This window comes from Parambassis ranga, chromosome 22 (genome assembly GCF_900634625.1).
Source record: "Parambassis ranga chromosome 22, fParRan2.1, whole genome shotgun sequence".
NCBI classification, from domain to species: domain Eukaryota; kingdom Metazoa; phylum Chordata; class Actinopteri; family Ambassidae; genus Parambassis; species Parambassis ranga.
Genome location: NC_041042.1, coordinates 15435186 through 15462893, shown reverse-complemented (window position 1 = coordinate 15462893; position 27708 = coordinate 15435186). Strand labels below are relative to the sequence as shown.

The 27708-nt window shown below is 43.5% G+C and overlaps 2 protein-coding genes across 7 annotated transcripts in view; both read right to left on the bottom strand.

Annotated features, from left to right (window-relative positions):
- numb (NUMB endocytic adaptor protein) overlaps positions 1 to 3357 on the bottom strand; it is a 32391-nt gene extending 29034 nt beyond the window's left edge. For 4 of the 6 annotated variants that reach the window (XM_028394738.1, XM_028394742.1, XM_028394743.1 and 1 more), the window contains exon 1: positions 3207 to 3357. The gene's annotated coding sequence lies outside the window, so the exon portion shown is untranslated. Of the gene's footprint in view, positions 1 to 2276; positions 2484 to 3206 lie in introns of those variants that run through there. The other 2 variants (XM_028394741.1, XM_028394739.1) reach the window with 2 other exon arrangements.
- Positions 3358 to 5456: 2099 nt separating this feature from the next.
- Positions 5457 to 27459, bottom strand: galnt16 (UDP-N-acetyl-alpha-D-galactosamine:polypeptide N-acetylgalactosaminyltransferase 16). Its single transcript, XM_028395109.1, has 15 exons — positions 26981 to 27459; positions 23228 to 23409; positions 21944 to 22042; positions 21791 to 21858; positions 18943 to 19008; positions 16625 to 16746; positions 13088 to 13175; positions 12754 to 12838; positions 12183 to 12286; positions 11489 to 11615; positions 11189 to 11281; positions 10647 to 10730; positions 9606 to 9732; positions 8856 to 8972; positions 5457 to 6206 (listed from the first exon to the last, which is right to left on the bottom strand). The coding sequence occupies exons 1-15, from the start codon at positions 27179 to 27181 to the stop codon at positions 6063 to 6065; spliced, it is 1707 nt and encodes a 568-aa protein (XP_028250910.1). The 5' UTR covers positions 27182 to 27459; the 3' UTR covers positions 5457 to 6062.
- Between the last annotated feature and the right edge of the window lie 249 nt (positions 27460 to 27708).

Genomic DNA, 27708 nt, shown 5'->3' with positions numbered 1-27708 from the left:
AAACCCTCCTGGCCCTAATCCGCAGTTTAAACAGCCAGCACAAAATGAGGAGCTGAATGCCCCTTGGACCTAATTAACAGCTAAAGATACTGTCCCAAATGGGGACACTCAAAGAAATGCGTTCAAAGCAGTAAAACATCATACACAGCCCAACCTTACAGTGTTTTTTTCCTCCATTTTTAAATGAGTGCTAACACAGCAAAATACAGCCACAAAGAAACAGCCTACAGAAGCAAGGACTGCATGGTTTGTACAAAATGAATAACAGCAGTGTGATAATAAACCAGATATCTGGTCAATGTATATTTTTATGCAGAACCGCTGTCTTTAAAAATAAGTGTAGCGTATAATTTCTGTTATTAACCTGACATTATGACAATCAGGGTTTAAAGCAGCAGGGACAACTTGTGTGTGCTGCCATGTTGTGATGCTCTTTACCCTCGATTATGTGTTTATTTGGATTTTGTTTACATTCATTTTGAGCAAAAGACATTCCCCCTGAGACCGATTTGCACGAAAAGGTCATGACAACAATATTCCTCTGTGATAACGTCGCTAAACAACAAACACACCCAAGACATGAGATCAAATCCACCCTGTGGTACCACAGAAACTATTTTAGGCTACTTATGTTGAAATGGGGTCAGCTGCACATTTGAGATCCTGGTTCTAAAACCTCCCCTCTGGTTGAATCCTCTCAGAGTGTCTCTGCTGGATCTGGTCCCAATCAGCTAAGAATATGGAGCCCTGTGTAGATCTAACAGACAGTCTGTGCAATCCTTGAAATGATGCAATAGTACCAAATACATCATGGACCTGGATGCTAATGATGCTCACAAGAACACTGTAGCCCCGTTTACACTGGAAAAATCAATCCGGCTAGAGTGGGATTCGGGCCGTATCTGGACATATCCTGATAGTTTGATAGTGTGAACACCGCGAATCCGGCTATATCCAGCTTGACTTCAACCCACCTCTCGGAGGTGGATCTAGCGAATCCGACTAGCGACATGATACTTCCGGTTCACAGGGACAGTGTACAAACCTGCCGGGTTAAGCCGGATTGAGCGTGGACACACATGTGTGATAGCCAGATAGGAAAATAGGTCTGAACGTATCCAGCTTAAAGGATATCCAGATACAATCCTACTCTAGCTGGATTGACTTTCTCCAGTGTGAACGGGGCCTAAGGAATTCAGATTAATTTTTCCAACTTCCCTTATCTATAGGTTGTTTTCCCTGTTCTTACCCACAGCAGTTTACTTTGTTGCATTGTATTCATGTTGGCTCACACTGGGGGGCCTGTAAGTTAAACTGCAAACAGCTTCTGAAAGGTTAGCGCTCTAGTAGGGAAGAACATGAAAGCAAATCCCACCTAGGTTCTTGATGTTAGCAATGGTATTTTCTATTATCTCTGACATTTGTCCCATCACAAGCAAATATTGTGATCTAAATTCTCTTGTTTGATTACAGACATCCAACACTGAGCCTTTAATTCAATCACCCCAACATTTCTGTGATAAAAAGCACATGATAAACATGGCATCAATAAAACTGATGCCAAAAGTAGATTTACATGTCAAATAATCCAGGTTGTTTGATGAAGAACAAGTAGAACAGAAACAAAGAGGCATATCTGCCATTCCTGTCTTCTCTCATTGATTCAGTTAACACTGGACTGAAAGCTACACTGACACAGCCACCATAAACAAGAAGCAGCTCCGCTATCTCTGCGATCAGGGGACAAAAGTGATAGCTTTATTGCATCGTCATCGCACAGCAAGTTTATCTACCTCAGTTGCATCACTGCTCAGTATTCACATGTGCAGCTCACTACCAGGAAAACAGCTCTTTACTGCTGTGAACAGACCAAAACACAGCGAGTAACGCTGGGTTTTTTTCTCCCACAGAGTGAATCACAAAGCTTCGGACAGAGGCTTCTTGCTCTTGCATTTCTCCTCCTCTCTCAAACAGCTGACAGACTTGCACTGTGGGTTTTGTGGCAGATAGCCAATTGTGCCTCCCTCATTCTGTGAGAATGAGCTAAGCCATGAGTTACTTTAAAAATGCTGGAAAAAAATACATCACCCTTCTCTCTGTATGGGAGAAACATTAAATTCTCCAGCAAAACAAAGAAATGGAAACATAATCTTATATAATATAATGGACCTTTCCATCAATTTTCTTTAGTCTAAAACAATCCAGTGGTTCATTAGGAAAGTAATCAGCAGACCAATCAATTTAAAATAACCATCATTCTCTGCTCAGAACCTCACCTCTCCCGAACAAGCCGAAATAGATAACTCTTCTTGTATTATTCCAGTCACAGACCTCATTACTACCCCATCAACAGAACAGTAATAACTAATAAGTAATAGCTAATGAGAAAACACAAATGGGGTTACCATCCAATAAACAGGATGCCTCAGATGGATGGTTGTGCTGCTGCTGCTGTGGCCATCACAGACTCTATCATGTGCATGTGGAAGGTAATCTGACCACTGATGTTTATCTGATCAGGGACTGCAGACCAGAATGGAAGTCTGTCTCTTCCCTCTGTGGTTGTTCCAAATGCACTCGCACACAAGCTAAAGGTCTAGCAAAGACATCATTGCCTTATAAGAGAATCTGGGACGCATTATTCCACCTCACAAAAATTCGTGTGAGTCACAGTTTATATTAACCTGTCTGGTGTCTGACGTGCTGGAGAGGCTGTTTCTTTTAACCGTGTGCTTCGGGTTCAGGTAGCTGGATAGTAACACATTCTCAACACTGCAAATACACCCCATCAGTGCCAGCACACGTTTGTAACGATGATATTACACCAGGGATCAGTGTGTGAAGACGTGTCGTGACAGATTATGTGCCATTTAGTATCTACATCATGATTTTAGTCCGATTTTGCGATCTCCTAAAGTTATCCAGGTAAGTTAGCTACGTAATTAACGCTAGCCATAACGAGCTAAATAGCCTCTTAACTCCTTCGCAAGGAACATAGTTCCCCACAGAAAGGTGGTAATAGTTCCCACAGCTTACACTTTGCTTATTTGGGCTTTTTGTCGTGATAGTGAGTGAGCTAAAATGCCATGTAATTGGGAGCTAACATAGCTGCGTGTGCCGCATCCCGAAAAAAAAACACACAGGCTAATGCTGCCTTAGCTCGGCGAGCTAACAAGCTAATCAAAATACACCTTTTTTCAGCCTACCTGTGACCACCTCTGCGACCCAGAAGATGCCCCCTTTAGGCCGTCACTTATGTGTCAGTATGACGAACCGTGCCGTGCCAAAATAATTCAAATTCCACAGAAAGTGTCGGAAGAGACGCTCGCAGTCCAATCGCTTCAGCCACCGCCGCTGAATGGCTGCTACGCGGAGACTCAACCAAACTTCCTCCTTAGCAACGGACCGCCTCCGCGCGACCCCATTGGCCGACGCGTGCAGATCGGAGGTGATCGATAGTTGAGAGTGCACCCTGGATCACAGTGGAGACACTCTGCGATGTCTGACCAAAATCAAGACAAACATTTTATAATGCTCCTTAAAATATTAAGAAAGTGAGTCTACAGTCATTTAAAAGATATTAAAAATGGAGCTCGGTGTCTAATTGGACAGAATATATTAGTAATACCATACATATGCATTTTAAAAAATACAATAAATGCAATAAATTATTTTCGACTTATTTAAATCAAATTAAATAAGAGCCAATCTGTGCTGACTGCTGACAAAAGCACCACCACTTGTGTCTGGCACCTTCAGTTAATATTTACTGCAACTATACAGCCCTGCTTGTGAGGTCACTCTTCCAACCACAACATTTGCAGTCAATTTGGATAACTCACAATGGTCCCCACACGTTTGATTGACTGAAGGCTCTCTCCTGTTTGCCATGCCCCTCTCCCTCTTCCCCCTCTGATGATGAAACATTGGCCCCTGTAAAAGGCCAGAAGTTTATCAGCATTAAGTTGCATTCCTTGCATAGTTTCACAGCCTACTAAGCTGCAGTGCTGGCATGTTTTGCAGGCTCAGCGCTTACAAAACCAACCAAACCAAACACAAAAAAAGTCCATTGCTTAACAAAGTTGTCAAGCCTGTTATGCTGATGACTGACATGTAAATGTGTTTGTCTTCACAACGCAGTGAAACGATGTCACAGACACACACTGTATGTCTTTGCCATGTTTTGCTTGAATTATCTTAAGTCCAGTCTTCTTCATGACTGCTTTTGTTTTGAGCAGTGATCCATCCATCAACCTGTCAAGGTCAGTCAGAAAATGTTGCTGGTGAGTCTGTCACACGTTTGCACATTGTTTGGGGAGTTCTGCCTCCTTGTGGCCATAACGTCCAATGATCAGAAATTAACCTCCTCCACATGTGAGTGTTATTTTTTGGTTGTTTAGTTGCTTATTAAATGTATAATAATTATGATTAAACCATAAATGCAGATGTTTTAACTGTAAGCATTGCTTTGCAGTTATAATTGAAGCTGTTTAGTGGCAGATGAACACACTCCTGCTCCTGCTTATGTATAGCCTGATTAAACTTTCATATTTCCAACACTGTGACTAAAAACATTGTGGGTTTGAGGAGATAAATGTCATTATAACACATGCAGAAGCATGTTAAACAATATAACAGGCAATGGAAACACATCCGGCAACATCCATCCAGCCATAGATCCAACAACCATTAACCTGCTCCGTCCTGCAGTGCAGGGTCACAGGGGGCTGGAGCCTATCCCAGCTAACTACAGGTAAGAAGCAGGGTACACCCTGGACAGGTCACCGGTCCATCGCAGGGCAACATACAGACAGACGACCACAAACGCTCACACGCACACATACAGGCAATTTATAGACCAATTAACCTAACGAGCATGTCTTTAGAATGTGGGAGGAGACTGGAGCACCCGAAGAAAACCCAAACAGGCACACCAGGAACCTTCTTCCTGTGAGGAGACAGTGCTAACCACAGCACCACCGGCAACATGTCAATGAAAAAGAAAAGTGGTAATTTCACCTGTTAGTAGCAACAAATTAAAAGTCTGGGAAGAACAAAAGTCCTTTAGATTTATCCTCTGGAAACCATCCGTGTTTGAAATGTTAAGACTATAGAAAAGCACATAAATGATCTTTTGATATTGAATCTCAAACTAACTCCAACAAGTAAAAGGTCGTTATGTATAATTCAAATAAGTATCTTAAATTTATTACACCTAAAATATATGGAATCTAAAACAATGCAATAAGGCAGGCGTGTCCAAACAAAGTGATATTTGTGGGTCAAACTTACATAAAAGAAGAAGAAAATGACTAACAGCACTGTCTTTGTTACCACATTTTATTTTTCAAACAACATATAGAGTACTTTACACAAAAAAACAAGCCATTACTTGCTTCTTCAAATATTTACATAAAACTGTAGAGAGACAGAAAAAAAACATTCTTTGGGTCTGACCATGCAAAACAATAAATAATGTTCCTGACAGTGCTTTGCATGGTGCTTTCAAGACGGCTATCCAGCAATAATAATAATTATAATATTTAAAAAAAAAAGCTCAGATTTTAGTTGGCTATACATAAAGCTGGTCCACACTGTCACATCAAATATGCCTCAGCCGACAGGCAACAAGACAAGCAGTGACTTTGACTCAGAGCACGTCAGGTGCAGCTACAGTAAAGTACGCACTTGTTCCTTTCCAGACTTTTTTTATTCCAATTTGAAGCAAACTGTGGACCAGGGCAGGAAAATAAAAAGTGAGATGTGCAACAGTTTTCAGTGAAAAGCTTACATTACGTAGAAGAACTGCAGCATCCTCGAGGGATGAAGCACTGTACACATCAGACCTCGGATGTTTTGCTCAGTGAGGCCTTTAAATGTTTTCAGCAGCGCTCTTTGTCACAACGAGCAGGAGCTTGAAGTTGACATCACAAAAGTACAGTTCTCACTCCGTTCATCCCTCAGCAAGGCGACAGACAGATGTGTGCAGATGTGATCCCCTGAGTCCCTCTTGCAGGACGGGTCCAAAATCTGCTCCTCCCTCCTCCCCATCTGTCGCGGGCTCAAGTGATAACTTGTGGTTCCCAGGACTGGCCGGTTACCTGGGGGCGACACTGAGAGATGACTGGAGGTCCCGTCGGGGGCTGGCTGTCCAGGCAGAGGCCGCTGACCATGTGCTGCAGAGCCGTGCCTTTAGGCTTCCACTTCTGCAAAGAGAAAGCAGACGGATAAACGTGAATACGTCTCAGTCGGTTAACTCGGACGACCTCTCCGGATCGTATTACTCTCTGATCATAAGTGATGTGCATCAGCACAGGAGGTTCATGTTAGTAGTGAGTAATGGACTGAGTCAGAGGCGGATTATAGTAATCACATGAATGACTGACTCGCTGCGCTCACAGTGGAAAAAACTCACAGCACAGCCAGCTGCAGTGCACAGCAGCCCACCATCCCACATGAGAAGAAATAATTCGTTTTTTTTTTTTCCGATAAGATGTCCCATGAAGGACGGAGTTCCAGTGAGAGTTGATGTTGTGAGAAGAAATGCTTTTAGGCTGAAGCTTAGTGGAGTGGACATTATTTGTAGCTGCACTCTCTCTTTAATGTGTAAGGTAAAATCTGTTGACTCATACTCCTCCACCCTTTCCAAAAATCAATCAGATCAAATCTCTAAAAGGGAGGCTTCAGACATTACATTAATCGGCTGCGTTTTTGGTAACTTGTTTTTAACGAGTCAGCAGATTTTCCATGATTCTCCATAATTATTTTCCACATGTCGTCACCATGCAAAAGTCCAGGAGCAAGTTTGACAACTGAATCGAGACCGAATGGTGAAGACAGTGAGAAATTATGTTACTGTCTACAAATCAGCAGATATACAATGGCTCCTTTATCAGCTTACTGATTAAGATGGACTTAAGACATGAACCATCTGGAGGCTTATCAAAGTTTGAAGGTGAATGGTGGAGGTTAAGCTTATAATCCAAGAGAGAGCACAGGTCTGTGTGTGTCATACTGTAAACATACACTGTCACAGGGGTGAGAGAGAAGGAAATGACGTGTATTGATGCGGTACCAGTTGTAAAGGTGATATATATTCAGCATGTGGATCCAGTGTTCTGTGTCTTCTGTATTTTATTACTTTTCATTCCTTTTTTGGCCACGGTTCTAAAACAGCATTTAGATGAGCACTGGACAAACTCCAGTAAAACCCAAACTAATGAAATTCTTTCAAGATCGAATTAAGAATTGATATATTGAAAACTGAAGGTCAATAAAACATTAATGCTAAGACAGTAGGATGCTGCCAAAAAATGTTCCGGACTGTCTTTTGAGAAATTCTCTGTCCTCTTGCTGATAGATACAACACGACCTTCATCAGAATTCTGAGGCTTAAATGTAGGGTAGGAGATTCCATTCTGATGCACTTTTTGTTAAATTAGTGTAACTTCTCTTTACAATCTGATAGCAAGTTTAGCAAGATTAGTTCGGCAGTTTCGCTTAAAAACGAAGAATATGAATCTGTGGAAGCTATAAAACACTAAAAACATCAGCCAATCCTCCGGGTGGACCCTGCGCGGAGGATTGGCTGGTTGTCAGTCTCTTCCTGCTCTGAGCACCAGAGAGGTACGTGCATGATGGCCGAAGTCACAGACCGCAGCTCGTCTTCAGGTGATGTGCGTCCATGTGGTTGGGAGGCGTGGCTTCGGGGTGAGCTCCGAGAGAAAGGGGCGTGTGTTTACTTTGGAAATCTGGCTGACTCTCACTGAGTTTTCCAAATCTCCTACCCTACCTTTAATGCTAAACTTCGGGTGCTTTATTTGGGTGCTTGGTTTGTTTATCTTTAATTGACAGTCGTCAGCGAAAAGAAACAGGAAGAGTTAGTGGTAGAGAGACAGGATGACCTGCAGGCTGGAATCAAACCCAGGCCGCTGCAGCCTTAGTTTATGATGCACCCACTTAATCAAATGCCCCAATATTTAAAAAAAAAAAAGGTTCCGCCATCACTTGCTGCTCAGATTGTGAAATATTACTGTACTTCTAAGGAGTACAGTTAAAAGCACGAGTATCTTTTTCCCTGTGTAGGGGATTACACAGAGGCCAAATGTCTCCCACAGCAATAACTGGTTGCTTGTTGATGGCTGTTTCCCAAAGAACTCTCAAAGGCCTGCACTGAGAGATGAGAGGAAGGCCTGGCAAGAGTCCTGCACACTCATACACATGGTTCCAGTTACTAACTCCCTCTTCAATGCCATAAATCAGCTAACTTGGGTTCACATGGGACGTCAGTATTAAACATTCACAAAAGGGGGAGAAGGAGGAAGGAACAGGGTGGGGTCTGAAGTTATGGGAGCGCTTGTTCTACTGCAGCTATAAAGTCAGCTCCTCTGCTTCTACAGACCACTCAGATCATCTCATGTTGTCATCAGCCGGCGGGCTGCTGAGCATCTGTACTGGAACCCTCTCTTATCTCCGCACATCTTTCATGTGGGAGTCTGACAGTGTGAGCGACACATCAAGGACACAGTTTGATGTCAGGAAGAAAAAAAGGCCTTTGGAAAAAGTGAGATCTACTGTGACTGATAGATTAAAGCACTTTCTTTGTTAACCCTCTTTTAACACACAAAGACAGAATGCATTCTTTATTAGGGACGTTCAACAACATTTTATGTCTTTTTTTGTACTTTATAAATGTGTTGGAAAGCTCAGACGGCACCAACTTCAAAGTAAATACCAAAACAGTGACCTATAATATTTGATAAAGTTATTCTCTGCAGTTCAAGAGGCAGCTTTGTCTTTGTCAGCATGTGGAGAAAATGTCACATTTTGTAAGGCTGACACTGTTTTCTTCTTACCTGTCGGGGCTCTTTTGTATTGCACGGCTCCATCTTGACCTTTGACCCTGCTGTGAAGGCAGAAATGGCCAGGCAGAGGTCCTGCTGTCGGATCAGTGGCTCTATTAGCTCCCATCTCTGCAAAATACAGAAGAAGAAAAAAAAGGATGGTTCTAAATGATGCAGCCTTTGGTCTTGGTCGGTCGGCTGGTTTATTTCCTGGATCATGAAGTGTGTTCTGCTTCATTTCAGCGACATACCCTTTGTACATTTTAACATTTTAACTGTCACCTTTGGTTACAGGCTACAAATTTAACAGACTAATAAATGTATTGTCAAAGGGAGCCAGTGTACGTCATGTTCAATGCAGTCATAAAATCATAACTGTGACTACTAGTGTTTTAAATTAAGTTTTGGCATGTCCTTTTTTATGTTTAGTTCTGTGATCTAGCAACAGAGACAGATGTTTTCTTATTTGTGGCACCACTGAAAGATTTAAGATTTAAAAAAAATCTTCAAAATAAAAGTAGGACTTCCGAAATCTGTAAACAATCCTTATTTGTCACAAAACAGATTAGTGATATATGCTACTTGTAGATTTTTTCTTACTATAATAACCTACACATTGGATCAAAACCTGCACTAAACTGGCTCAAACTGGGCTGGGATTGCATAAAGACATCATATATGTCATATACTGAGGCAGCTTTAGTGGGATAGATTTAGTAAAAAATAGTCGCCACAGTCTCCCTCTAGTGGCCGCTTCCTAACCTGTGACTGCGGCCTGTTGGCCCCGATGCCCCTGCACTCTGCCAGGCCGAGGCTATCGGACCCACGGGTCTCCAAGCACATCCCCCCTTGTTTCAGCACGCTGGACACTGCTTCCTGCTCAGGCACCCTGAAGGAGAACCAGAGACAGAGAGGAGGAGGAGGTCTTATTACAACAATAAAGAACAGATGGACGGAGCTGACTGGTCGCCCTGTTGAGTAATTGACTTGTACCACAGAGTAATGCACCATATTACAACACGTTCTTATAAAAATATACAGTTACAATTGAGGAGACCGCAGTAATGTGAAGCAGAAACAGCTGGATGGGTGAAGCTTGAGAAACAAGCTGGTGAGATTCACACTGATAAAGCACACAGAGGTTCCCATCCCACATCACTTATATTTAGATTAGTGGGTCATGGCACTCCCAGGGGTTACCAAGACTACTTTTTGTGCTGGGAAGAAATGTGCAATGATTCTTTTGAATGAAAAGAAAGGCTGAATGTTATTTCTGCCTCATTTCAGTTTCCTGGCCTCCTCCAATAATCAATCAATGCAAATAAACGTTTACAGTCAATTCCTTTTTGTTGGTTTGTAATGGAAATGAAAATAAAGCACTTTGGTGTTATTACGGTAACAGACAGCTAAAGTAAACATTTAAATAAGTCATTTCCAGGAAAGCCTGCCCTGTGAGTTGTACACCATGAGACTTTTTATATTCATTTATCAATAATTTGTCTGTGCTCATTGTAAATACATATAATTGGGCACACCAAAAACTGACACCTTAATACAAATCATCATTTTTTAATCGAGGAAAAATTCACATTTGCAAGAACATTTTTGACATTGATTACAAATTTGTCCTGCATCACCTCACGAACGGCAGAAAAGCTTATTGCAAATGGTAGAAGCTGTGTTTAGATCTTTTTCTAATAGTTTTGATGCACCGACGCACCTAAAAGTGAATAATAAGACATAGAAAGTAAAGTGAAAAAGTAAAGAGACTACACCACATGAGTCTTGGGTTGAACATCATACCTTAGCTCAGGGTAGACGTTCTCCATGTACCAACGGAAAGGTTTGCAGTTCAACTTCCGCCGCAGAGTCAGACGGTCTGTGATGCTGAAAGAAAGAAAACATATCAAGATGCAGGGATCACAAAAAAAGAGAGAAAAGAGAAAGAAAAATGAAAATGTTAATAAAGAATTTCCAAACTCTGCTAACAGGGATCATTTATATATTGTTGCTAATATCAGACAGATATGGAACCACAGCAATGAGTCATTCCTTCTCTGGTTTGGCCCATTGGCAGAGAAAGAAAAATAATTGGCACATTTTTTTTAATACTTCAATTTTAGTTCAGTCATTTTTGAGAAAACGTCCAACATTTTTCTCTTCACAGACTGCTTTTAAAAGATGAATATGTGATGTGATCCATTGGACAGAAAACTCTTTCAGTATTAGTCAAGGAAAAACCTGCAGATGAATCTATCATAAAATGCTAATTGCAGTCTTTGATACACATAATCACACAAAAAAAATAGAGCTGGGAGAGATGAGGATAAACATAATGGACCAACCTGCCAAAGGCTTTGCCCTGAGCCGACGGCCTTGCGGAGTAGTAGTACTGTTTATACTCATCCATCCACACCTCAGCAGCCCGCCGGGTGTTCCTGCGTGGACAGAGACAGGACACCGTAAGTCAGACACAGTAATGACAGTGCTGCTGGCATTCCTACAGCTGATGTTAATGACAGTGTTACACACACGGGCTCTGCACTGCACCTCTGTCAGGAATTTAATTCTACTTTCAGACATTACACTTCAGACATGTTTTTAAAAACTGGAGAAAATAGTACTTTTGAGGTCAGCCCACTCACTTAATGTAGGTGAGAGCATTGCCCTCTGGGAAGTCATACGGGTGCCTTTTCCTGAACACGTGACCCACACGGCTGCAGGGAAGGATCTCCAGACTTCCTCCGCACATCCACACCCGGAACGACAGCTCTGCAGGAAGAGAGGTGCAGAGGAATGAGGCAGGCGGGTCAGTGAAGATGCTTATCTTCTGTTATCCAGCTACCTAAATCACACAGCCTGATGTGCAGCATCATCCTCACTGTCAGCCTGGCTGTGCTGCAGATGGCTGTTTGCTGGAAATCAGCAGGATGAAAGCTGCTGATAATTTGCTGCTTTGCAGATTCCAAATACACATTTGGCACTTTGAAGTGTTGCTGCATCCAAAACAGCCAAGCACTAAAGAGGCTGCCTAAAATATATCAAATATCATCTTAATATCTACTTGGAAACAACTTTAAATGAAAAAAAATAATTTTCGTAAAAACAAAATGTCCAAACACAATTTACAGTTCTCATCAAACAAACTAAAGTTAATCTAGATCAAACTTATTGTTCACTCTCTATTAAGTCTTCCCTTTTAATTTGCTTTTACGGGTATGAAGGATTCTTTAAAAACCTTTATTAGACACAATGAAATACGGTATATTTACAGTGTCACTGGCCATCTGTTTCCCTGTGAGGCCTTTAATCTGTTTCAGAAACTTTTAATGAGCTCACCAAAGTTCTCTCCTCCCCAGATGTCCATGTGGGTGTCATACTGGCCTAGGTGGTTAAACCAGCTCTTGTCCATGACAAAGATCCCACCAGCGATGACAGGAGTCCTGCACAGAAGGAAAAAAGCTCACAATTTCCAGGGGACAGGAAAAAAATCAATTTTTTTCTAGAATTATTTGGGAATATGCAGCACAAAAGCACTTTAACCAAATGTCATGTATGTCTATATTAATGCAAAGCAGAATTTTAAGCACTGGAATTAACAGTAAGCACTATGGATCCTTTGGAGCAGAGATATCAATGCCTGAGACAGCGTGGGAAAAGGTGGCCCCTCATCACCACCCCTTAGTTTCCCCTTAATATCCTGGATGCCTCGGATCCTGATTATGTTCTCTGACTCTACACATACTCAATAATTAAGCTGGGACAGTCAAAAGTAAGGTCTGTGCTAAAGCATTTATCAGTTCCCCTCAGAGGAATGTGTTTATCTTCAACCAAATTGTGCTGAATTTCTCACATCACTGAACCGCTGATCTGAAAGCAGAGGAAGGATAAAAGGCTGTGGCAGACAGACCTTATCGCCTGTGTGGGGTCACTTCTTGCCATTTTCTGCTCGATGGGTATCTGCTCCCATTTGAAGTGGAGACTCCAGTCAAATCCTGACAAGAGAGAAAAACTTGGCAGTTACCTTTACAGTCACAACTTAAAGCAGCCAAGAAGACTGATACGAGCATCCTGCTGAGTTTGGCTGAGGCTGCATGATTTCACATTATAAATAGGTCAGTCAATTGGATTTTTATCATGGGTTTTGAAATTTGGCAGGAATCGTGGTGTTTGTGAAACATGGGGCTTTCCTTCAGCTGCAGCTTTGTGTGATCAGCTGTGTGATGTGTGTAGTGCATCCTGACCTCCTCTCAGGTCGGCAGAAGCAGCTAAGTAGGCAAAGTTATCCAGGCTGATGACATCAATGATGGGGCTGACCACTCGAGTGTGATCCTGCATAGGAGGAGAACAAAATGACACAATATTAAAGAGAAAGTTTGTTTATATATAAGTGTACGACTTGTGCTTTTTTTCTTGAGGCTATTCTGGCACCAAATTTGTGAGAAACGACCCAAAAGTAAACACAATAGCACAGAGAGAACTGATGATTGCTGATGGTTTGTGCGCGCGCGTGTGTGTGTGCCTCTGTGAATGTCTGTGTGCCAGCGCTGTTGTTTGTTTTGTGAGACGTCTGCGTGCGTGTAAGACCGAATAGCTTAGCATCACTCCAAATGACTGTTTCCAATTAAGTGCTGTCCCTCCCTTTGCTCAGCGGTTGAACCCGCTGTGAACTTTGTGTTGATTGCACCAAAGAGTGCGGGGGAAGTGCGAGTGTGAAATGCCACTCTGCCAGAGAGCAATTTGGAAAGTGATGCTCTCAACAGCTTTAAGCAATAGACATTTATCGGGCTTTTAATGAGCCTCTGTGATTTGGTGATGCATGAAAGAGAGTGCACTTCCAAACACCGGTCTCTCTCTACTCTTGTTCTCTCAGTGTATGAATTTATTACAGTGGCAGAGCGCCTGTGATTGTGTGTCTTATATCCAGAGGCTTCCAATGTACAGTCATTTATGATGATAGTTTTAGTATGTATGTGCAAAGATTAAGAAAAAATGCTTTTCCATCTGTTGCTGTAAATGTGTGCTGTGTACACTGAACTTCACATTTCCCTCACTTTGATGTGTTAATCTCGGTTTGTTTGCTTCATCATCCTCTGAGTAACACAGACTGTAAAGGTCAAAAGGCTTTTCGGTCATAAAGCAATAAAACATGTACTGTATTTTCCGGACTATAGATAAGCATAGATAAGTCGCACCGGACTATAAGTCACACCAGCGGGCCAGCGTAAATCACTACATTTTTAGTGTAACGTTGCCTCCTGAATTCCTTTTAACTTAACCCTGTTGCGGCTGCAGGACATTGAGAGTGAGACATTTCAACAAGTCCTCACGCAGAGAAAAGATCAGCTTCACCACACAGAAATTAATATAAACATCCTGTAAATGAGTAAAAGACAGACTACTGTGCGCTCATATAGCTGTCTGGAATTAGCAACTATCGACCACATGCACCACCTATGCTCGGAATGCAAAGTGTGGACAAGTTGGAGGTGGAAGAGAACCATCAGGAGAGGGACGGAACAGCTGCCATTATATTTGTAATGGGACGTCAGGACACAAGGATAACTAATTGTATATTTTTTCATATATAAGTTGCACCTGAGTATAAGTCACATACCCAGCCAAAGGATGAAAAAAGTTCGACTTATAGTTCGGAAAACACGGTAAATAATGAAACCATTCCTATTTAAACAAATGTTTTCTTAGCTGTAAAGATCATTGTGAAGCAGCTGTAGGGTTCTAGGATGATTAACAGAATAAGGAGGAAAAACGTGTCTCTGCTGTATCAGCCTTTCATATAAGAGAGCTCAGAACACTGAAACAATCAGAAGCATGCTACCAGCAGTGCAGATGACATCAGAGGTGTTTCCAGGGGACCCCAAAGTCACATGGTCAGAGAATCTCAACAGAAAGCATACCTATTCTAATTCCCCCAGCAACTGTGAGTGGAGACCTCATTGTTGGTACTGAATATCTAATTAAATTCAAGCAGGTTCAGTTCCTGATCTAAAATAATAAATGAAAAGTTTCATTATGTAGAAACAAAGAACACTTCTTCATCAGTACACCTCCTCACAGAGGCCTTTAAGAACCTGGTCTCAGGGACACTAATGAGTCCAGGACGGGGTGCAGCAGCCAATTTAAAGATCTGCTTAATTATCACTCAGCCCGTAATGCTCTCATGAGGTCCAAACTAAAAGACTGTAATGCCAGCTGGATGAGTCACAGCTGCCCAGAGTCTGAAACACAAACATGATGTGCAGCCTGACAATGTTTAGTGTTGTGAATAAAACATGGAGGGGCTTGTACAGTAGGGACTTGTATATGAGCGCTGTTGCATGCAGTGTTTTTGAATGAGTTTGGGTTAGATCTGCTGTACATTTGGAACAAACATGGGATGTTTGTCCTTCAGCAACTTTTTATGCTGCATATAAATCCTCTTTTTAGGAAATAGTTCTGCCATATATCATTTTTCGGTGTCTAGAAGCAACAAGCTTAGCTTAGCATCAAGATCAGAAACAAAAAAACAAGGCTGGCATTATCCAAAAACAGAATCCAGGAAACCGTCATCTATAAAACGTGACGGAACAGTGTAGCTGCCTTATAATTAGCATTAGCTCTGTAGATTAGACATATAAGTGCAGCTAAAACAAGCATATGAACAGTCCTCACTGTATGTACTACTATGTAACAGATGCAGCATAGAGGGAAAAAAGGGGGGACATAGAGAAATTGGGAGCAGCTCTGTCTTCAGTGGGCGCACACACGAGAGCAGTGATTAGTGAGAGAAATATGAAATGAAACAGCTCCTGCTGACTGTAGTGTCAGTGGGAATGTTTGACGGCAGATGATTTAAGGAGCAGCTGTGCTGTTCAGAGCCCAACCTCACAGGTTAGTGATGTCAGGGGAGGGAATAAGCAGCCAGCAAACGGTCCATTACTCATTAGTGAGTGGAAGAAGGTCTTTTTTTCCACGGATACATTTCTTTTTATCAAGACTTATGTGTCTCTGAATACGCTCTACAGAACACAGTGAGGGCTTACGGCCAAGATGCCCTTGGACGTCCACCCTGAAAATGCCAGTGAAATCAAAAGAGACAGCACAAAAATCCCCCTCAGAATGAAGAGAGGTTCTCATTCTGAACTGCGAAACATTCATGTCTGGATGTGATGACAGAGTCCCCCGGTGGGCTGAATAATTTCATTTGGAGGATGGCAGAACCTTTCTACTGCCTTAACAAAGACTGTTTCTGATCGGAAAACAACCCAGCATGCAGCCTGAAGCATGAATAACCCACTGCAGCAACACAAAGGAAGCAGCAAAACCCTCCCTCAATGGAGACGCCACACTGAGCAGTGAATTAAGAATTTTGATATTTTGCATCAACATCAAAATGAGGTTAACTTAATTATGGAATTTTCATACAATATAGAAACATCAAATATGGCAGACATTAAGTGAAGACACTGCCTGGATTTCAAATGGAAAACTGGTAGGGCACCAAAATGGCACCAGACTCTTTCCAGCAGGGGTAACATCTGGTATAGTGCGACTTAAATCTCAGCTGACAAAATAGTATATTTATTTAACATTTTGTAATGCCAACACATGACATCACAGCCAATAAAAAGCCAGTGAAAAGCAGCTAAATCCCCTGAAGCATTACCCCACAGGACAAAAATGTCTCCCAAATGTAAGGGACCGTGTGTGTGTGCCTCATGTATTAAGTGTCTAATTGGAGCGTGTGAATGACGGCAGACTGTGAGCCTTTGGCTTTGTACCTCTTTGACTCGCTGGATCATCGGCTGCAGCCAGTCGGTGTTGACCTCACAGTGGCTGTCCAGGAAGGTCAGGATGGTGGCGGAGGCCGTGCTGGCTCCTCGCACACGTGATCGGATAAGACCTGATGGAAACACAGCAGACTGAAGTCTCATCGTATCAGGAGTTTCAAATTAAATTGCTGCTGTGCTGCAAGTAGAGACATCAACTGTTGTTGAAGGTATTTTATGATTGCCCTTGAGCCTTCTCCAGGTGTGAACTTGTACATGTATGGAAGGAGGAGAGAAGATTGCATACATTTTTCCAGATGGCTGCATTCTGATCTTCTGAGGTGACAGAAATCTCTCTGTCCAAGCTGCTAATTTGGGGAGACTGGCCATGTTCACAAGTGATGGTTTACGTCAACTGAAGGCTCTTTGTTCTGAGGGAGACTTATTCTGATTAATTAGATTTATTTCTTTTTTTTAATTTAAGTGTGATTCATCTGTATTTCTGGGTCATTTACATTTAAAGCTAACAAAGCTCCCACAGAATAAAAACAGCCTTTAGAAATAAAAAACAGTTAATTGGCTTAATCTGAAGCAGACACCAGAACATGTCTCACTTTTTTGCCCTTGCAGCAGTTGTAAATAGCTTTTTTAATTTGCTGTGAGCAGAAGAGTGATGGCAGTAGCATGTCAATTAAGAGTCGACGTAGGCACACTTTATGCCTGCAATCGCAGTAATTTACATTTAACAAAAGGATCTGTGGGGGAGGTTAATTATCTTTTTGTTCTGTGCAGTTAATTAAACAGATGAGCTCATCATCTCAAGAGTTTTGTTTCAAAGTCAAAGATCAGAGACATAACAAAAAAAACTTTCACAAAAGCAGAAAACAAAGTACAAAAACTTTTAAATCTCATTAGGTTCACCAGTACCAAAATTTGGTGTTTTGCTAATTTAGAAATGTTACTGCTTATACAGAAATGAGTTGAGGACGACTCTTGATTGTGTGTCTCTCTGCCAGTAGCACTGCTGCAAAGAAGCTTGCACAGCGTTGTGACTGCAGTTTAATAGTAGAACATTGTTTACACATAACAGCAGTACAGAACAATGCCAACTGGAAATATCATCCACGTGCTTTCATTAAGATTTATTAACTACTACAACTCTCAGGGATGTAAAGTGCCAAAAACTGCAGTTCCTCATGTGGCCAGCTGGGGGATACTACTCTAATTGTTTTGCTCATCCCCTGAAGTAAACACCTCGCTGAATCCTCCACAGTAAACATAGTTTCTATCTTTATTGGAACAGCACACAACACCAGGACCTTAAAACTGAAATAATGAGCTGATCAACACTAAAATCGTCAGAGCTCAGAGCTGATATTAAACTAGGGCTTCTAAGTTGCATTTCCGATATTTTTTGGATGTTTATTCCAGACTTCTGTCTCCTCATGCTCGTGTGTTGCATGGGTGGACACCGCTGTGAAGCTTGGGCACTTGATGATGCCTGGCAGCAGTTTGACACATTAAAGGAGAGAAAGTCAATGGTGCCTGAAGGTGCGACACCATTAAATCAAAATCGATATTTCTGATCCAATCTCTGCTGTTTTTGTGTTTTATACTTCAATCCAGTCCAGTTACTCTTGTGTGTTTTAATCTCAGAAAAGGCGAGGGAAAGAACGGCTGGCTTACATCCAGCATGCCGATGTTTTGTCAGCAGGTGGCTCATAAGCCCACAAAGTCTGTACATGCTGCAGATAGAGCAACACAAGCAGCCACCTGAGAAAGAGAGATTACTGTAAGATGTCCAAAACAAATCAGCAACACAGGCTCTCTCAGCCGTTAGCTTGGCTGAACTCTCCAGTTTTGTTGGTTGAGGATTAAATCTGATTTAAATTAATTCAATTCAGAAACCCGCCTGTGATGGCTCACACAATGCAGTGTGTGGCTTTAATAAAGATGCATCACCGGAGGACTAAACATCCAATGTCAGGTTGTCAAGGAGGAAAGTTACGGTCACATGCAGCTGAACTCTGAGGGGTTAAAAGCGGAACGCTAGTCTGAGAAAATAGACACTGACACTTCAGAAAAATGACAGACGGCCTCTGTTTATAGAGCGCTGCTGGTGCGACACACTTTTATTAAACGTATCAATCCTCTCTTTAATTGATTTACTGTTGATCCGGTAGCTCTTTCTCCTCATTATTCTGTTGGTTTTCATTTTTTGGACTGTTTTGTGCACCATGTTCAGCACCTTTAAGCCCAGTTTCTTTTGATAATCCCACTTTACCGCCTCTCCCCCTTCTTCCCACCCCATCACCCCCCACCCAACTCACCCTCTCTCCTGCCATTCCTCAGGCAGCGCACTTTGGGGATCTGTGAGAGCAGCTGGCAGTCCTCAGCTGGAGGAGGAGAGCAGAGAAAATGGCATGTTACGATGGAAGCAGAACACACACCAAGAAAAACATGTCTCCCCACACTTATCCAATCTGTCACTCACTCACTCACCCAAAGCCACAAACACACCACACCAGCACACCCAAAGGGAGTCGACAAGAGTTACAGACACACACACACACACCCTTGGTAAACACACAAGAACAAGCTGATGTCCTTTAGTGCTCCATCTGCCTCAAACAACAAAAGGGCTACATTTCTAGATAATTAAAATCCCTTTTTTTGTTTTTTTTCCCTACAAGCAATATTTGTTGTTGTTTGTCGTTGTTGAACACAGGTACACACATACACACCCTTTGAGAGGATTAGCATTAGGAGCAGAGTGTGATCTTGCTGAGGGATTGTGGGTAGATCAAGCAGACCCCCCCTCCCAACAGTGATACAGCCTTATGCTGACAGAAACAAGCATGACAAGTTGTAATCCTGTTTGATTAAATTTTCTTTGTGTACAAACCGGTTTGTTTGCATTTAGGCTGCCACATCACCGGAGCGTGAGAGGGGGGGTTCGGGGTATGTAAGAGAGAGTGTGTAGTGTGAGTGTGGTGCTCCTAAGAAGGGGACAGCTGGTGTGTGTGTTGACTCTTAACCACTCAGGGAAGAAGAGCAGAAAGTCATGGATCAAACCCACGGAGCAGATGTTGTGTGTATGTAGCCAGATTGTGTGTGTGTGGATATGCAAATGTTTCAATTAGCATTTTTTACCCATGTTTTGAATGTGTAGTAGAAGTAGAAAAGATTTCAGATTTCAGATTTCTGCATGTATTTCCATCACTGTTTGCTTGTATGCAGACAGAATGTTCTCATCTCGGCACTATCAGAGTCACATGCTGTCGTCTGGAGGTGCAGTTAAAGTCACTGTGCCTGATTGAAGACGGCGTCCTTATGATTAAGGCAAACCTTAACAGGATTATATACTCAGTCACCGACGTCCTCCACCTTCTCCTCCACCCATCTGTCTGTCTGCTCGGTCGCGCTGCCTGACCTATAAGCTCACGCTCTCTCTCACCGCCTCAGCTGATCATCACCAGTCTGAACTTTACCTGCACTCTGCACACCCGGCTCTGACTGTTTAATTATCTGCCTACGTTTCTCTTGTTAGTTAAACAATTTAAAAGGTCATTGAGTAAACAGTGTAGATGAACTTCCATCCAGCAGTTCATCGTTGATTGTTATCGACTTGGAGATATGAATATAAATCCAATAATAACTCTCCTTTAAGCAGCCAGTTCCTGCAGGAAATGCTGGTCTGTAGCCATGAGAAGCTTGTTGCAGCTGGAAGAACGTGTGACTTCATGTTGTGGAAGTGTTCGATTTCACCCAAACCACCATCTCTTCTAACCAAACTGACGCTTAACCCTGAGGCAGAGGCTCACACACTCCATGGATCCAATGACGAAGAACAAATCTGCCCATAAAAATGCACATGGCACTACATTCAGAGACAACCACAGCCACCACCTCACTGACTACAAAACAACCAGAATCAACAAAAACAAAGCGCCACCTCACTGTTTCAGTACTGCAAATGCTGTTATTTGACTTTTCTCAGTACGGATCAATGAGAGTTTAACACAAACCCCACTACAAAACGATGGGGCAGCTGCAGAGAAGAGCTAGAGGAAAAACAGTCAGGCGATGGAAGGCTTACTGGCTCACAGTCAGTCCACCACAGACTGGAACCTGGTGACTCTGAAACACATTAACACTGGAAACTGAAGACCGTAGATGAAGTTAAAGATCTTTCTTCAAGTCACTTCCCTGTGGGTGCAGCAGCAGAGGGGGAATAACTGAGGCTGAACAAGCTCCTGCTGCTCCTGCCACTGAGACGCCACTGTTCAGATGTCTGGCCAGCTCCGACACCTCCGAGTGTGTCTGCATGTCTGAGCGCACAGTGAATGTAGGTCGCTGTGCTGTTCCCACGGACAGAAGATGCATGTGGAGGTGATTACAGAGAGGGAAAGTAAAGCCCGAGCTCACGCTGACAAAAGGGGAATAATTAGCTAAATATGGTTCTCCGCTAATTCCACATAAAAATAAAGACCACTGTATTTAACCGATTTAATGTCAAGGTCACTTAGACTGCTTATTATCTTTCACATAAAAACTGAGCAGTTTCCCATCGGGAGAAACAAGCACATCCTCTGCAGGCTCTCACCTCTGATTAAATATCTTTCAGCGTGACTGAAAATATATTTCCTGACATTTTCCTCATACACAGCTGATTCTGTGCCAATGAGCCAATGACATTATGCATCACAATTTTACAGAGTGACACTTCAGATTTACCGAGTGACACATCACATCTGTCATTTTCTGGTAATAGTTGAATTTGTACACATTTGACAGACAGAGAGTGAGAAACCTTTGCATTGATTGGGAGCTTTGTTCGAGCTAAACACCTGGAAAATGTAAGAAATGTCTCACTAATAAGCTGTAAGTGAATAATCCGGCTCCACGAGCCTCCACTTGTCACTAATGTGTTGGTGTGGATTTTTTTTTCTGTCTGCACAACGGCTGGCTGTGGCTGAAAATGATGCAGATGCCAGAGGGTCCCAAAACAGTAATGCTATTGAGAGAAATGAATTCTTTATGTGCTTATCGTTAACACCTTATAGTTGCCATGTGATGACTACATCACAACACATGCCAACATCTGAATCAGAAACACAGCAGAATCAGCATTCACCAAAAAAAAGAAAGAAACAAAATCAAAACAAACTGACTCACGGTCAGAACTGAAGTCGTCGATCAGGATGATTTCTTGAATCAGAGCTAGAGGACTTCGCATCAGGACACTAAAGGGAGAGAAGGTCAGAGATGAGATGAGCAGGAGTGGGCGTCACGGCTGCTGTCAGATCAGCCGGACTGTGATCTTGTTACCTTTTGATGGTGCGAAGGAGAGTAGAGCGAGCCTCGTTGTGGAACGTGATGATGATACTTGTGGAGGGAAGCTCTGCGTCATAGTTGAGAGCTGCACACCTTCAAGGAGAAGTCATATCTGTGTGTTACATCTGAAACATGTCTCACAGCGATAGAAGCCCTGAACACACACAATCTGGAAGGAGGAAGTTCTGGGCAGAGGTGGCCTGTGGAGTCGCCTCAGCTTTGTTGCTGTAGTGACATGGAAATACCCAGTTGCCCGGCAACAATTGTACCGATTCCTGCCCCTCTGCATGAAGGTCCAGCTCAGAAGACATGAAGCTGGAATGACATACAACACTGGCTCTACACCAGTCCCCTGTGTACAGCAACAAAAACAACTAAATGAATTTGTTTTCCCATGCATAGAGAGCAATGAAGTAAAGACTCAGTTTGGTGACACTATGCAGATGCCTCATCTTTCACATGGTCCTGCTGTGTTATTATTTGTGTGAAATCACAATGTATAGTTATCTGTACAGCTGCTTCTGATAGCTGTAACTGAGCTTCGTGACTCACTTTAGTCTGTTCCGGTGTTATGTCTCAGTGTAACAGCATGCTTTAGCGACTCTGAGTTAACTAAAAAATGTTTAATTAGCTCAAAGGTTTTATAATTTGAGGCTGAACAATGAAAATGATCAACCTCCACTGAGTTTTGTTAACGAAGAAGAAAAACAGTTTTTTCTTTTCTGTTTTTTCTAGAGTTAAAATCAGAAAGATTCGAACCGCTTTTGTAAATGCTACATGATAAAATGATTTAGGTATATGGTATTTCTATGTGTTTTTAAATATCAGCTAGCTATGAATTTGGCAAGCTAAATTCCAGCTGTCTAACTAGCTTAACTCGTTGCTAGCTAGCTAGCTGTCAATTTTAAATACTTACCTAATTAGTTAAATTCGTTATCAAATAGCTGGCAATGGTTTTAGTTAGTTACCTTAAGACAGCAACTAGATACCTAGCAGTTTAGCTAGGCAATTTAGCAATTTAGGACGCTAAGCATGTAAAATTCACAACTAGCGAGTCGCTAGCTAGCAACGTAAAGTTAGCTAATACGCCTGGTATTTAAAATTCACAGCTAGCAATCAACTAGCAATCAACGATTTTAGCTAGCTAGCAAGCTAGGTAGCCAGATTCACAGATAGCAGCCAGCAAAACATTTTTAAACAGTTAAAGTTAGCAAGCTAAAGTTAGCTAGGGGTCACAAGGACAGTGGATCTGTGGCGCCCAGCAGCGACCCCACTCACCTGTAGTGTCGGGTGTCTCGGATAGCGCGCTCCGCGCCCAGCCGGTCGCTCTCCTGCAGGTTGAAGGCGTGCTCTCTGTACGGGTCTTCTCCGGGCTTCAGCTGCTTTGCTGTCAGGTAGGCCTTCTCATCAAAGCTGCCCAGCAGCTGGCCCTGCTGCTCCGCCCGGGGGGGCTGTGTCACCTGAGGAGAACAAAAACAGGTATAATCTGAATGGCTTATTGATTTGAAATTATATAAATATATATAAACACACACGCAGCATCTTGTTTCGGGAGAACACACAGCAGAATGGATTGTTTTTAGTCCACATGAAGGCCAACATCCTCACAGAGGTTTTTTTTTTATATATATTTCTTGGCAGCCAGGATTAAACTGAACTATAACTTTGCAATTTTAATCTCCTGTTCTTGTAGTTAGGGTGACTTTGCAGCATAGTCCAGGGACTCAGGATGAAAAACAGCCTCTCTGGCACATTTGCAGCCACAAATAAAAAAAGCACCCCTGTTAAATCAGCCAATAAATAAACAGACAGATATTTAATCCAGTCTGAGAGAAAAGTGTCAGCCAAGGGGTTAAAATGTAAATGCTGTTTTCTTATTTAGGTCACCATGTCAGGGGGAGACTCACCAAATAACAAAACTATAAATCCCAATTAATGGATTTTTACCCCTTAAAACAGCTGATGGATACATAAATGCAGATGAGAGACTTGCCCTCAGCAAAGAGATGGAGAGAGAAAGGCGGAGGTTTTGTTGTGCGCTGCTGCAGCAGCTTTATTTAAAGGTCGGTGTGGTTGGAGGATTTAGAGAAAGCTCCTGACGAGGTTCAGGTGAGGATGACCTCATTTTCATCGTCCCCAGAGGAGGAGCACGACCCCGGAAAGACTGAACGCTCCACAGCTCCGCAGTGCACAGTGGAGGCAGCTGTGGCTGCGGTCGGCAGGCTGATGCACATTTCCACACATATAAAATGAGACAAAACCTGCAGAAAATGATGTCGACCAAGGTTAAGGAAAGAATCCTAGTGCCTAACAGGCACCACTCGTCCATCTGTATTTACAGCCTGTGCAGCCTGGTCATGACCTGACAAGCTGATCTGCATCTGTACTTTTATATTATGGCTGAACATCAGTTTAATTCAGCTCCCTCGCACCATCTCTATCAGATATTAATAAAAGATTTCTGAGCTCTGACCTCTTTCCAAAATCTTCGCCCGCTGCCTCCTTCAGTAATCCTCAAGTATCATCACGGCTGAATATTAAAAGCTACATAAAATGCTCGTCGGAGGATAATAAGACAGAAATAACAGACGGCACTCTGAGGCTTCGGTACGCTGAATTAAACATGAACTCGGTCTGAAAAGACGAACACGCTGTCTGCTGGCCGAGTCCAGAGACTCAACAAGTCACACACCAGCAGACAGAGAGGGTGACACACACACACACATCATGCAGCAGTTCTCTGACTGCTGACAGCTTAATCTGGGAGTTTGTTTCCTGCTTTTTTTAGATATGTGTGGATATATCTGCACTCTAATATTTAACCCTTTATAGTAAAGAATGGTTGGTGATTGATGAAGGTTTCACAGCTTGGAAAGCAAAATCTTTCATTTGAGCTGACTCGGCTTTGTTGGAAAAACAAGGTGACATCATGTATTCCTATGGACGACCAGGATTTAACAGCACAGATGAAACAAGCCGCTGACGCTGAACTCTCTGAACGGACAGTCGTTTCACCTCGGATGTTTTCTCACACACATGATGTGTTTGTGTAGTAAAAGTTGCCACATTGTGCAGCACAGATTGAGCTTTGTACTCTCACAACCTCTGCATGCAGCACGGTAACATGGGACATGTAGTTAATCTGAGCTCAGACAGGACTGTTAACACATTTAACCTGATCCTCTGCTCCAGTGTTTGTATGGTCACATGGAGCAGCGAAAAGACGATCACATCGAATCGTAACAGGCCTGAGAGCACAGCTGAGACGTGCTGACACCAAGAGAGGGCTGCACTGTGGTCAGATGTTCACTGCACTGCTGGTGATGAGGCCACATGTGCAGGTCAGAGCAGCTGTTTGATTACTGTGAATGTTTGCATTTGGAATCAGTGTTCACACACTCAGTTACTGTGGACTGCCGACCAAAATCATAGGAAACAAAGAGCAGACAGACATTAGTGAATCAAAACGTGCTAATGAACTTACTAAAAGGGAAACAAGCAGAGGAAAGAGAAGAGAGGAAGAGGAGAAGCAAAAAAACAAGGAGGAAAGATGGAGGAAAAGACACAAAAAGGGCAGAAACAAGGAAGGAAAGAGAAACGATCAAATACAGAAAAGGGTCAGGGAGGAGAAAAAGAAAGAAACTGAGGAGGAAAATGGAAAAAGAAGGAAGATAATAAAGAAATAAAGATAAAACACGTGAACACGGGTGACTACAAGGGGGAAAATATGGAGAAAAAAATAGAACAGAGCAGAAGTAAGCAGAGATCTGCAGTAAGGAGCAGGAACAGTGAAGAAAGGCCTCCTCTCTGCTCCAGCTGTAGGAGGCTGTTGTGTGGAGCTGGCAGCCTGTGAGCTTCAGGTCAGATTACCTGAACAAACTGCAGCTATGAGGAGGAGGAGGAGGAAATCTCAGTTTGGTGACAAAGGTGAAGGACCCCGCCGAGCCAAGCTGCACTCTGGAAGCTCCACAGCACACGGTTCAAAGGGCGGCTGATAGGAGGCTGTCTGTGCGGGGGTCAGCCTGTAAACTGTCCTGATACAGCCCCCGCCTCTCCACAGAGTCATCCCATGTTTGTTTGCATGCAGCCTCTGATCACACTCCTGGCCTCCACACACACACACAGTGGTGTAGCCACCACAGCCTCACCGTTCGCCCTTGAATGATTAAATCCTGTGAAGAACGCTTTCATGATCCGGCTGCTGCTGACATGTTGGCTCATAACCTGAGCAGCAGGCTCCAGTGCATCCGGTTACACGTAGAGCAGACAGTCTGCACCACTGTCTGCTCTACGTGTAACCGGATGCACATCTTTCATTGATCTGCTTCGTTTTTTTGATGGTAAACAATAAACATCAGAGACTCCTGATCTGTGTTTACAGCTCTAACAGGTCTTAGTGCAACAGACAGCCTGCAGCCCAGCACCACCGCAGAGCCCCTGCTCTGAGCTGGCAGGAACCCAGCCTCAGCACCCTGTCTGTGGGCTGTGACTGAAAACAAACCCTGACAACCACCACACCTCCAGTCAGAGCGTTTACCGGAGGTTATGTTCACTTCACTGCCTGCCTGGCAGCAGCAGCAGCAGGCGGATACAGACCTGACCTGCCTGGGATCGAGGCCCTGCTGATATGGACGCATCAACCCCCCCCCTCACATGCGCAGCCCAGGCAAAGGTCTGAGCAGGTTTAGGCTGCGTCGCGTTTGCGCACGGGGGACTTATGGAAAGCCTCTTACGGCGAAGTCCTCTCGGAAGGCACGGAGAGAGGGAAAGCAACAAAGAAGCAGCTTCCACGCAGGCTGTGGATGGTGCCTGTGGAATCGGAGGTGGAGGTTCTTCACGCTATCTGCGTCTGTCAAACGTGAATCCGTGCTGTGACAGCCAGCTGTGCACCACCTCCACCTCCATCATCCCAGGTTCCACACACACACACACACACACACATCAACATGCAGCACACACTCTCCTGCAGCTCGGCGCCTGCAGCGACACCGCCGCTCCCCCCCATCCTTTCCCTCTGCATCCTCCACTCACTATCAGCGGGATGGTCCTGTCGTCCCGGTGGATCTCCAGCCGGCCGGGGACAACCTTCTGTCCATGGCCCCGTCCGCGAGTCTGTGACGCCGACGACGAGGGCGACGACTGGGGTTTGTTGTCCTGCCACAGGTAATAAAACGTCCCCAGGATCCACGCAACGGTCAGAATCGCGATGGCGTTGGCCCGTATCCTGCGCATGGTGAGCCCATATGGAGAGCTCCAGAGGCGAGCCCGGCTGCTTCAGGTCCGTCTGCGCGGCAGGCAGAAGGTGCAGCCTCCCCAGCCGGTGATGGGTTGAACCGCAGCGCAGACAGGCAGCCTCTCTCTATCTCTCCGCGAACAGGCTCTCGCCTCTCTGTTGGGATTTGCGCACTGACAGAGCCACGGTCCTAGCGCCGAGTCATATCAACCCCCTTCCTCCTCCTCCTCCTCCTCCTCCTCCTCCTCACACCATCCGCTGGCTACAGTGAGAGTGTAAAACCTGCATCCAGCGTCTAAACACATTTGGCTGCAGGTGAGGAAGAGGAGGAGGCGTATGTGAGAACCTGTCTCCACCTGTGGCCATTTGACCTCCAAAGCGGACAGATTCACCCTTTGTTTGCCGGCCCTGTGCGCGTCAGTGGAAGCGGTGGTTACTAATGAGAACATCACCTCTTTCCATTTGAAGCCCGCCCCAGAAATTAAGTGATTCATAAAATTACATTTTATGAAATTATTCTCATTCT

What these genes read in the sequence shown, in the direction of transcription:
- galnt16 (XM_028395109.1), bottom strand. Translation starts at nt 27,181, where the DNA reads ATGCGCAGGATACGGGCCAACGCCATCGCGATTCTGACCGTTGCGTGG. An exon ending in GAGGAATGGCAGGAGAGAGG is followed by an intron (nt 16,747 to 18,942) that starts GTGAGTTGGGTG and finishes TGTTTCCATCAG; the next exon opens with GTCTTATCCGATCACGTGTG. An exon ending in CTGGGGAGGAGAGAACTTTG is followed by an intron (nt 11,616 to 12,182) that starts GTGAGCTCATTA and finishes CTCTTCCTGCAG; the next exon opens with AGCTGTCGTTCCGGGTGTGG.